At 40.6% G+C, this 12,922-nt stretch overlaps 1 protein-coding gene across 1 annotated transcript in view; it reads left to right on the plus strand.

The window, feature by feature from the left end:
- The window catches only part of nell2a (neural EGFL like 2a), a 222,823-nt gene that overhangs the window by 18,507 nt on the left and 191,394 nt on the right, over positions 1–12,922 (plus strand). The window contains exon 3 of the mRNA XM_079568360.1: positions 9,903–10,053. Within this exon, the coding sequence (XP_079424486.1) occupies positions 9,903–10,053 (151 nt within the window). The remainder of the gene's footprint in view (positions 1–9,902; positions 10,054–12,922) is intronic.

The following is a 12,922-nucleotide window of genomic DNA, read 5'->3' on the forward strand; positions in this document are numbered from 1 at the left end:
CGAGGTCTGACAGGCGTGGGCAGAGCAAAGGCCGCAACAAACTTCATAGCTAAATAATAAAAGCAACAACAAAAGGAAAGAAGGATTTCAAAATGAGTCTTACCAATCAATGCTAATTTTGCCATTTCGATTCATTGCCAAGTCTGTGCTTTGTTCATGTGGAAAACAAACATGAAGACGACCTTGATGAAATTTGATTCTAAATTTATCATAAATGCAATGTTGACAAAATTAATCTTTGATTTCGTCAACTAAATGTACATGCAACTTTAGTCGACTAAAACTAGGAAAGGAATGATTGGCTCAATCTTGGCATTGGCCACACCGTGTTTGCTCTGCCCAATCCCGTCAGACCTTGGAGGCTAAGCAGGGAAGGGCCTGGCAGGACTTGGATGGGAGACCGTTTGAGAAACACCAGGAAGCCTGAGTGAATGTAGTGCGTGAGTGAGTCGTTGGTGGTGGTCGGAGGGGCCGATGGCGCAGACTGGCTCGCTCTCGCCCTGTCGGTGCTTATTTTCCCGATAATGACCAGCGTTCTATACATTATCCCTTACTTATTATTGTTATTTTTGTCAAAAGATTAAAATTGAATAAGAATATGTTGGCAAAATGAACATTGATCGGGAAGACCCTTTTTGAAATCCTTCTTTTCTTTTGTTGTTGCTTTTATTATTTAAGTGTAACGTTTGAATCACAGGCTGGCTGTATATCAGTGGGGGTCGGGACCCCCATGGGGGTCGCGAGACAAATTTGGGGGGTCGCCAGATCATTTAGATAAAATATACATATTTTCATTAGCAAATAATCTAATGCTTTATTGTAGCATTTGCTAATGTACCAGAGTGCCATTATTTGTTCGTAGTTTCATGAATTTTGTTTCAGCCATTTGTTTTTTTTCTTTGTTTTTTAAGAATTATGTAGGCCAATGTTCCTATTTCTCACGTTGTGACCCGGGCGGGAGGGCACGAACCCCTTTACCTGCTATAATGGGGGTCGCGGCTCCAAAAGGTTGAGAACCACTGCTGTATATGAATCACTAAATTACTAACACGCTATTTACTTCTTGTTATTCATGTGTGTACCTGACTATAACTTGCACCAAACAAGCGAAAGATTTGCCGGTAAAGTCTACACATACAGTATATAGTACAGACAATTGCAATGTGTGTAGACGAATTGGTGAATCTGCCAGTGAATGTGTTATATTGTCCCGCCTAAAACCCACAGATCCTGTCTTCTGCTAGACGATCAAGCACATGTGACGGGCAACAGTTTGTTATTGGACTCGAAAACATGTCATGCTTTAATGTGCTTCTCCGTCAGACTTCAATGGACTCCCGTGTTAAGATAAATTAAGGTATTGATTTATTGATCTCTTGTGCTGTGCGCTCATTGAGGAGCCTGTTTGAAGAGTTTCCCGAAGGCTCCGTTCAAAAGCTATTCAAAGTCTAGCCAAGCCTTATTTCCCCAGCTTATTTCGGTAGCAAACATTGACATATATGCCTTTTGTGGTATAATTCCTCTGAAGTGAGGACCGATTGAATTTTCATGGACCCAGATCATTATTTTGAGTCTTATTTGTGTCAGAGCCTCACAGCGAGTGGTGTTTCGGAGCAGGTGGCTGCCCCATTCAGGCGCCTGCCAATAGATAATCGACCGCAGCCTCCTCAGCACGACCACATTGATTTGGCAGAAGGGAGAAGTCAGCCTTTTATTTGTTTATTTTTTGTTTTTTACCCATAATTCCACTCATTCCTGTACTTGATGATGTAAGCAACCAAAATAGTGTATGGCTCTAAAACTCCAGTGTTGTAGTCTTGTTATAGGATACATTTATTTTGTGACTTTCTCTAAACCTGGACAAATATGGCATATTTGAAAATGAGCTCATGCATTTTTGCTTTATCACAATCTCGTAGCAATGTGTTACAACCTGAAATACGTTTTATACAAGGTTAGCATAAAGGTGCATCCTCCTGTTGTGCACTATAGATACAGACAGCATCTTGGGAATTGCTCATATGTTCGAAGCAGCCAACGGGGAAAAACTAAGAAGGGAATAAAATAAAATGTCTCTACCGTTCTATATTTTTCTGCTAAACAAAGATACAGAGACCTGGAGAGGAGCAAAGTGGTTCAACAGCCCATATATGTATAAAAAACGGATAATCAGGAAGCTAGCGTTGGCTTCATGCTACATTATGCTAACGTTAGCAACGAGTGTCGTCTTTCGCTTCTACCATAGACTGTAAATTAAGAATGGACTTATTGTGGCCTATTCTTCCTGTAACCATAAGGAAATGGTTGACAGGCTCCAGAAGTTTTTGGCTCCTATGGGCTTTACTTTGAAACGTTTTGCCCTCTTTAAGACATATTGAACACAGGCTTGTCATTATAACCTCCAAGTGTTTGTCTTAACACACAAAACATCGTCCTAATGGTATCCTTTTACTATTTTTATTTATTTTCTCTCTAGATAATGGAGCTGGTTACAAAATGAAATCAAATTGCTAGCATGAACGCGCATTAGTTAGCACATGGGGGAAGCCTCGCCAAATCAGTCCATTCTTAATCTTAGTCTGTGGCTTCTTCTGAAAGATTTGCTGTGAATAAACATCCATATGGACACAATTTTTTTGGGCCAGAAAACGGCCAAAAAAAAAAGTGATTCCCATGAGAGGTTTTCTATCCCCTTGGATTGGCCACGCCCCCTTGTATGATGCACTGCCATTTGTATCTGTGGAGAATGACAAAAGTGCATTCAGTTATTAAAAGTAACATGGAACATGGGCTATAGCCTATACTTTGTACTGTATTATATCCTGGTTGTTTCTTCTGCAGCCACTTCACATTTTTAGACTACTTCGCAAAGCAGTGTGATTATAGCCTATACCGTTTTGTCAAAATGGGCCAATAGATAATACTCTTCACGCACCGTCTAATAATATTTAGCCGTATCCCTGTTTTTCTTTATAAATAATTACTGCTCAAGTCAAATGTGCAAATTTTATCGTGTAGGCTCTCAGTTGGAGAGAAATTTTCAATAGTTTTAGATAGATTTTGACTGAATAATAAGGTTTCACTTTTATATTGTCGCTCTTGTACTTAAAATGTGAGGCTGGTTCAACACACACTAGAAGTCTATTTAGTCTCAAGTGGGAAACATTTGCACTTTAATTTCGAAAAAAAAGTAAGGAGGGAAAAGGCTATTGCTAGTATGATGATTTTGTGTTTTTTATTTATTTTTTGTTAAATATGAAACCTTGTTCAATATAAAAAAGAAGAATGGGACCGGATTTATGGATTTTATTTTTAGATGTTTTCCCCAAAATATTAGATTGGGGAATACTGGCCCCTGCCCCGATCGAAGAGAAGGAGATGATTTCATTCTTGAGTCTGAAAACAACCAGTCGACCCAGCACTACATGGATCAATCCCACACTTCATTCACAAGTGTCCACTGTCCAACCCCCTCACAACTGATGACAGCTGTCCACTCACAGATCAAAGACTGTAGAGAGGGGCGTCCCGCCTTTAGAGGTCTATCATCTCCCCCTCCCCCTCTCGCCCAGCTCTATCACTCCCCTGTGGACTCGGACCCGCCCTGGCACCTGCTCCTGCTGTGACCGTTTGGCCCATAATAGACATGTCATATTGAGACCCCCTGCTGTACATTTTTATATAAAAGATGATGGGGATGGGGCTGTATGGTCTTTTGCTGGGGTGTTCAGTGCAGGGCATGAGGACAACAGACACTCAAAAATGTGAAAACGGGGGTTTGCAGATTGAAATCAGCTTTCTTGTTTATTATAAAGAGCATTTTGACTATTATCACTTTTATTTGTAAATTGTTCTGTAAATGTATGACGAATTCATGAGGAAAAACATGACATATTCTTTAAAAAGGGTGGAATCATACTGTGAGGGGGCCTCCCTGGCATCTTTGGATCTGTAAGGAGGCTGCGATGTTTCGTCAGGGCATTTGAAAACCATTAAAACTAAAAGTCATTCACTTGGGATGGCAAATGTGATGTTAATTGTGTTTCACTCACTCAAAAATTACATATACAGTAGTTTTAGAAACTAGAAGGTCTTGGCATATAGGCTGTAAGATCTCCTGTCAATATGCTTTGAGATTTGGGTATGTATTATTGCTAATCCTAAACTGGAAGATAGCAGGTGAAAATGTCATCTTCTGAGACACTGACCCCAAGAGCCCTCCACACCAGGCTTCACAAGAGGAGCTACAGGAAAAACGGAAGAGACAAAGGAGAAGGTATCCGGGCAGGACCCAAAGCTGAGCCACACATGCCTTTTGTCCCTACTATTGTTCTGGGTAATGGGTGTTTCCTGGAGAACAAAAACAGATTAACTGCTAAGCTCTTCCCTGAAGATGGTGAAAAACTGTTGTGGAGTGGAGGGAGCCGCGCAGGAGAAAGAGGAAGGGAGAGGAGCTGACCAATGCAGGACACCACGCTCTGAAACAGGGACAATCCCAGGAGGCGCTGCATCTTTTCAGAGGATCAGAGAACGCAGCCAGCCAGGTTCTTCCCGGATACTCCGGTTTGACAATGACAAATAAAGCACTTACTTACTTAATTATGCCAAAATGAAGGCTTTGTTGATGATGAATGAAGGTTTATTCGGTTACAAATCATAGAACAAAATGTATGTACAGCAAATTCATTACAAACAAGGAGCCTTATGAGTCATTCAAAAACACTGAATTTGATTCAAACTGACTTCAAACTTAAATTAAAGAAGAATAGAAATATTACTTTTCTTTAGAGACCAAACCCACTCAATGGCTTTTCTGCATACATTCATCAAATATACAAATCAAGGGTCTAAAATACATTCAGCTGCAGTTTTCACTAAATTTTACACTCTCTTAAGCTCAGAAGTTTTCCTTTGTGTCCAATTTAGTTTGGAATATCAAACGTTCATCTCGCTCCTCTGTTAATTAAATATGCCAAGATTTGTACATTTCTGCCATTGAAAATACAGTATTTAGGCATTAAAATGGTATTAAAAAACATTTGATTTGTCTCGTAAGGAAAGGAATTCATTATAATGCAACCCAGTGCTACTTTGCTAAACCCGGGCTAGCAGCGAGATAAGAATAGCGCTTGCATATTATCATTCTGACGTTAAATTACATATTTTCAATTATAGAAAAAAAAAAGTGGGTTAGTATCATGCACTGGGTCATCCGTATCTCTGACGCACAGATTAAACGTCCCGTCATTAGTGAGATTATATCTGCCGTGCTCACGTGGATTCGGTCATTAAAAGGATGTGTTGATGGAGGGAGATTATTGCTAGGCAGAACTACTGTCCCTTAGCCATTGGGCCATCTGTGCCTCTGCAGCCAATGACACTGGCAATGCAAAATGTATGAACGCGCGGCCCGTGCTCTCTCTCAGGAGGGCTGCAGTCCGAGAGAGAGACCGCTTTTTATTTGGACAGAAATGACAGCAGTGCGAGTCTCGGATGCACTCTAAAGCCATCGGGAGAAAGAAAAAACCTCTAAGTGCAGTTTTAAGTTTTATGAAAATGTGAGGCATGTTTTATGTCGCCTATATACATTTGCAAAGGCTCCCCTAAGCATACATATGTTGGTTTGACCTACCGGGTGCACATCAGAAAGAATAAAAAAAGCAAGAGCTAGCATTTATTGTTGTAGGCCAATACACGGTGGAATACTTACAGTGTGTACATGTCGATGCAGTGGTTTATGAACTGCGGTATGTGTATCTCTGAGGATATGCAAGGATTTTCTAACAGCTCTAGCAGTGTTGGCTTTATTCCTCTTTATTACTTCAGGATTTTGATTTGAGTCTTGCTTAGAACAGTCTTGTGGAGAACGTGGGTAAGGTGTAACTCCAGCATATTGAGGCTCCGGTTCAGATTTGAATAAAGCACGGGTTAAGTCCTGCATAAGTCCCGCCTGTTTCATAGACTTTAAAGCATCTCTGCTCGTCGACAAACTCCTCATGCCATCATGCTTTCTCTGACATGTTCCCAGAGTCAGGGCTAAACACGCTGAAACTGTTTCAGTTTAATGCTGCTAAAATCTTCCTGAAGACAGGCCTCAACAGAGCCGTGGGAACATATTCTGGTTAAGGACAAGATTGCCCCAAATTATTATTATGATTTTTCTGTGCTTCTTTCCTGTTGATTATTTTTGCTTGTAATATGCAGATCATCCACCAGGGTGCGCTGCAGCATTTAACCTCTTACCCCCCGTCTCAACCGAGCACATTTTCTCCAGTTCGGCTTTACCCAAATCTAAACGCTTCTCAAGTGGAGCACACAGCCTATAGGCCAGTGTGACGCCTCATTTGAAAGCTAAGACCTACAAAACTTTTTTGGTTGTGTTTTTTTTTCAGCGTTTTGGCTGTGTGTTTGTCGTTTTTTTTGGGTCGCATTTTTGTCCCTTTTGTGGCTCTTTTGTGGCTTTCTTGTTGATTTATCTTTGGTCATGTTTTTGTCGCTCTTTTTCTCGTGATATTGTTGCTTTTCCAACAAGTTTTTGTCGCTCTTTTGCCATGTTTTTTTTTGTCGCATTTTGTAAGTGTTTTTGTCGATTTTTTGGCTTTTACGTTTGTTGTGTTTTCATCGTGTTTTTCATCTCGTCACTTTTTTGCTGCTGCTGTCTTTTGACTTTTTTGCTTTTGTTTTGGGGTAAATCCAAACGGGAGAAAATGTGCTCGGTTCATGTTGGGGGTTAAGAGGTTCATTTCATTCGACCATTGTTGTCTGTGCCACTTGCTTTCTAAGTGTAGTTTTATCCAGCCTGCTTTTAAAAGAGTCCTGTCCTGTAAAGCACTTTAAATCACCTTTTATGCTCTACAAATAATCTTGCCTTACCTTGTTTGGTCCTGTTTCAGATGTGAGATTTGAACCTGCTTCTGTTCAGTACAGCTTTATTCCTTGATCACTCCTTCACACAATTTTTCCCTGTTATGTCTGTCGTTTTGAAGACTTAGCGTTCAAATTCTTCTTCTATTACATCACTTGGAACGTATAGGTTACTTCCAGCTTAGTCTGCTTCTTGCTCTGCAGTTGTGGCTTCTTGTTTGAGTCCACATTTATTAACCTACATAATCCCTCGAATCTGAGAAAGGAGCTTCGGACATCAACCAAATTAGCTGCAAATAAATAAAGCTTGCCCTATGTGTGTCATGTAAATCAATGTAAATATGTGTTCTCATACAGAAGAAAACCTCCCCATAGCCTTTGCATTTCCATACGCCTCACGCTAATTGGCTCCTCTCAGCAGCTGGATGTCCCGTGTAGACACACAGGGAATGTGCCCATGCCCGAGCTTCCTGGAGCTGCTAAGTGTGCCAGGCCAGCGCTCGCATGCCTCCCATCTCCGGCAGTGGACTCTTTGATGTGAAACGCCATCTTTTATTGATGCTTCCATTAGAGGAGCATGGAGGGTCTGTGTAGGCCTGGCGAGGAGGGAGAGGGGCCAGCCGGTGGAAACAGAATAACTACATAATACAGGCGCAGGTTACACTAGCATTAGCCTTTTGCTTCTACAGCTCCTGGAATCACTGCGCGGACTGTTGAACTTGATCAGGTGGTCAATGCAGCTTAGAAAATCGACGACAATGGAAAAGCCTTACGGTCATTGCAAACCCGGCATTTGTGAAAGACAGACACAAGCGTGAAAGAAGAAGTCGGAGGTTAAATTAGCACAGTGTTAGCTTGGCGATCCGCTCTTTTCACGTCTCAACTCTGTCTCGTTACGATTCCGGCTTAGAGGAGCTTCTAAATAACTCTACTGAACAATCGGGAGAGCAAGAAATACGTTTTTCGATTTTACTGAACTACCTGCAACTTTCATGTTTTGATAACGGAGTAATTCAGGTACTGCAGCAACTAGACATAACAATTTCAAACCCAAAGCTTTTATGCCGTGAGTGCTGCCAATAGACACACCTTTTTTATCAGATTTTGTAACTTTGAACAAATACACTGTATGTTTGGAAGCAGTGCATCAATCACCCTTATCTAACCCCGTCTCTCTCAGGGTTTGAAGTAAAAATTGGGAAAAGGACCCCAAAATGCAGAAACTGCTACAAAACCTCTTAAAGATAAAGGTAAAAAGTCCAAACAAAAACGGTGGAGCAACAAAAATACCAAAATCTGACAGACAGGGCTCGAACATGAACCGACAAAGGACAAGGGAAGCACTGGGGTAGGAATACATGCGGGAATGTGGCACAGGTGAAACACTTTAGGGCGGGCAAGGCAACTTTATTTACACCGCGCATTTCGTACACAAGGTAGCTCAATGCGGGGCAGGAAATCAACACGAGGGAAGTCAAGCAGAAAATCACAAAGACCAAAAAGACATGTCAAAAATAAAACACCAAGGACATAAACAGATACAAACACAAACACAAGAAAACAAACCAAAACAGGATAACAGAAAGCAGATCATGACAGTCTCTTTCTTAAACTTTAATTTTGACCAGGGACCGACCCTGTGGCACGGTGGATGGGGTGCCTTCTTGCCTCAGAGGAAGAATAGTTCAATCCCAGACCGAGGCTGCGTAGGCTTCCTCTTGGTTCTCCGGTTTCCCTTTCTGTTAAAAATATGTACAATAGCCCTGATGAATGAGAGTGTGTGTGAGCGAGACTGTGGGACAGTGGATAAAAGTTAAACATGGTTATGGTAGAGAAATACAAAATATACAATTACACAAAGATAAACAAAGTCCTGGACTTAAAAATACATAATTGGCCCAACAGTTATCAACATTATTTTTAGGGATGGGGCCGATAAGACATACTTGTACTCATTAATCTGGTCCCGATACCAGAAACCAATACCGGCGCTCCTACAGGACGCAACTCTTAGCTGAGGAGAGAAAATTGCAACAAGCTGCAGAATTCTTTAGTGGAAATACAATATTCCACATAGAGCTGACTTTATTATTCCCTAAATCAGAATCTGTGCTGGATTTAACCAGAGCTAAATGTTGTTAGTGCTGCAGTGTGGAGTCTGCAGTGTTTACAAGATACAGGCTAATGTTGCTAACTGGCCTACTTTACTCAAGTAAATGTTAATTAGTAAATTAACTAGTTACTAACCAATCTGCTGTGAAAAAGTCTATAATAAGCCGTCTATTCTCTTCAAAAAGTATGTTGAAGAAAATGCCTTGTACTCGTATCGGTATTCAGTATCAGCAAGTACTTAAATGAAAGTACTCAAACTCGTATCGGTTTTAGAAAAAATAATGCAATGTACAAGTAATATAAGATATGGCCTGGTGTTTCTAACAGGCAAGATATTGCAATCCCATTAATAAAATAAGAATTCAATGGTCTCAGGCATTATAAAAACATAATTAAATCACAAAAGTACAGACTTCATTTTGAAACAGCTTTAAATCAATGTCTAACCGAAGTTTTATGGAGTGATTTATTCAACAGAACCAACTTTTTCAGAAAAAAAGCAAATTTTTCAACATCTCGACCAAATACCCAGATAAATAAAACCAGTAGCTCACCAGGCTTTTCCAAGTTGCTCTTCAAATGCAAGTGCTTCCTTCTTTTCTTCATTTGCTTTATGAATCCCATTTGCATTTTCTTTTGGTTCAGAACACATTGTAAATATATTTAGTACAAAGATGAAACTCATAGTATCATGGCTATAATTCACACCACACAAGTCACATAGTTACACAAGTGGCTCCGAAACACAAGGATCTCTCTGAGGTTTTTGGTACAGAAAAGTAGTTCACGATGTCGACCCCTGCTCTGACCTCAGCAGCCCTTTCCTCTGTGTTTCCCAAACCATCTTAGTCTGGCCTCTGTAACTGCATCTCCTAAATAACAAATCAATATAAACACTGTTATTCTTTTTTTTTGTTTCTCTGCAGGGTCGTCCCGGGAGGTGAAGGCTCCAGTTGAAGTCTCGCGATCCATGGTCCAAAAGCTGAGGGGAAAGAGTGAGTTCACTGTGTTGGCTACAGTCAAACAGGAACGCCTCAACTCCGGAGTCATTCTGTCCATTCACCACCAAGAGAACAGGTAACTCAATATGAAAACTGTCGTATTATAAAGTGCTCAATCTTCTCAATTGTAATCTGTGAAGCTTCTTATACTCTGATCAAGTCTGTCTGAATCTCTCTTATCCAGAATTCATTATGTCGAAGTGCTGGAGCTATTTATCAGGATCAGTATTCTGTTTTAAGGTCCTATGTCTTGCTTTCTCAAGCTCAAGTACTTTGGACACCATAACTTTTGTATTTCTTGTATTAAAGAGGGGGTATTATGCTTTTTTCAATCACATAGCACCAGTCTATAGCACACTACAATGATGACGAAACCTTCTGTTGGTCTGTAAATGCAGTAAATTAGAATAACTGCCTTGTATAAAATTGGTCTCTCAAAATGGCTGTAGTGAATGTCTTGAAATAGGCCTCTGTCTCTTTAAGAACCTCTGACCCTTTCCGACACGCCCCCTCCACACGCTGTCTGTGGCATCAGTGGGGAGGGGGTTCTGCTGAGGAGCAGTGGTCGGTTACTCGGCTGGTGACGAAAGCTCGGAGGCGTCTCCAGGAGGTGGGGGCGTTCCTAGGAGGACTCAGGCAAACCTATCCCTAAAATGGCCGCCATCAGAGTTTTTACAGATTACTCAAAAATACGTGAATGTGCCAAGGCAACACTTCAGGCATGTTTTTAATGAGGGAATGACATAATAACATGATGTACAGCTTGAAAAAGTCAATTTTTCATAATACCCCTCTTTGATATATTATAATGCTATATATATAACATTTAGTGATCAAAATCAGGACTTAGACTAACTTTAATGATCCACAAGGGAAACTTTGTCAACGCAGCAGCTCAGTAATGAACTTAAAACAATCTGAAGCCATGTTAACAATTACATAAACAGGACAATTAGTTGGAAACAAGCGGTAAATAATATAAGATTTGTATATGTGTATGCACATTTACATGATCAAGACTATAAGCAGTGGTTCTGTCGGGACACGCCCAAAACGGAATGAAATTTGTAATGTAGAAAGTAGAAAAGTAAAATGCCCCACAAATTATTGAATAAGCCACATAAATCTTATTAACAGACTTGTATGGCGTATTCATTCTTTTTAAGTAGATAAATATTGAGAGAAATGTTCCCTGGCAAAAGCTCAGCACCCACTGAAAATGGTTTTGCCACCCACCAGGTGAGAGCCACTGATTTATATATAAACTACATCGTATACGGCGGTGCAATGCCATATACAGTAACAGTGGAGGATGACATGAATAACAAGTGGGTTTCTCTACAGAGTCGTTATGTAATGAGGAAAATCAGTCTTAGTTTGTGTGAGAATTAAGCTGACTTTGTGATATCTTTTTACTTTTTCACGACATCGACATTAGTGAATATAAAAAAAAAAAAACGATAATCTGGCAATAGATTGTGTTGCTCTACCACTAGGCCTGTCACGTTCATATACAGCAAGAAACTACTGTGATAAATTATATTATTGAAAACCTTACAGTGCCACAGAAACTAACTCTGAAGCTTAAAAGCGACAGTCCAGTTCTGTTTGAAAAGTACTTCATCTTAAAGCAGTACTAAGTAATATGTTTACCTTAATGAATCTTTTCGTAGTCCCTGTGGGGGTAATACAAGTGTTTATGGGATGATTGGAGGGTCTTTCATCTCCCCCTGGTGGCCAGAAAACCATGTTTGCAACTTGACTGCCACCGGAGTATTTACAGCCAAGTTTGAGTGAAAAAAAATATTTCCATTGTATAATTGGATGTACAATATCCCTCTCTCCCTTCGCCTTTTCTGTCAGCGTAGTATTTACTCTCCAAGACAATTAATAAGCTAAAAAAATCGCAACTTGCTATGACACCTGCAGTTGCGCTTATGGCCTCTAGGGGCAAGAGTTACTTAGTACTGCTTTAAAATATCCCACAATGAGCATGAAATACAATGAGACACAACTTACTTTGGCTAAAGTATTACATTAGAAAAAATGGGGAATAAATGCAAATAATACCAGCAACAATTAATAACTCTTTAACCTCTTACCCCGGCCTTTACCAAGCACACTTTCTGCTTTACCCAAATCTAAAAGCTTCTCGACTGGAGAGCAACAGTGTAGCGGCTCATTTGAAAGCTAAGACCTACAGAACTGATAGTAACTTTTTTGTTGCAGTGTTTACATCACATTTTTCTAGTGTTTTTGTTGTGTTTTTTTCTCTCTTTTTTCTCTCGTGTTTTCATCTCGTTTTTTCATTGCTTTTTTGGCACTTTTTGATGCTCTTTTTTGTTGCGTTTTCATCCTCCTTCTTGTCGCTATTTTGGTGTTTTTCTAAAATACGAGAGGTTTATTTTAAGTGTTCTGAGGCCTATTAGCAGATGGTATAGCGACTAGCCTACACACTATTTATAATAACATTAACATGCAATGCCCTTTCTAAACAACCATATGTTTAATTATTATTACGGTGCACAGAATCTCCCTAATGTTTTCCATGCAATTTGAGTGTTTGTTTTTAACGAGCATTTCTGTGATTAACGCCGCTGTCCGGTGTGTGCGCGCCCGCGTCGCCGCTCTACACACCGACTCTGCACGCGCGGCCTGAAAACCGATGATCCTAGCCGCCGTTAGCATGTTAATTTCCTCCATTAGTTCTGTGTAGCTGAGCCGTCGGGTGATCAGAACAGCCATCAAGATTCTCCCACAATGCTTTGAGGGAACCGTTTGTAGGCTAATGTCGGAGCGCGCGGGGAACGCTAATGGTGTTACCCTTGGCTGATTAGGTCTCTCCGCAAATCGCACGCCACGAAAAACAGACGCCGCGTCGATGCGTTTGTGTATGCGACGGGCGCGTGGCAAGAGCCAATTCTCTGTCACACGGGATTGTTTGA

The sequence above is a fragment of the Gobius niger genome, assembly GCF_951799975.1.
Source record: "Gobius niger genome assembly, chromosome: 12".
Taxonomy (NCBI): Eukaryota; Metazoa; Chordata; class Actinopteri; order Gobiiformes; family Gobiidae; genus Gobius; species Gobius niger.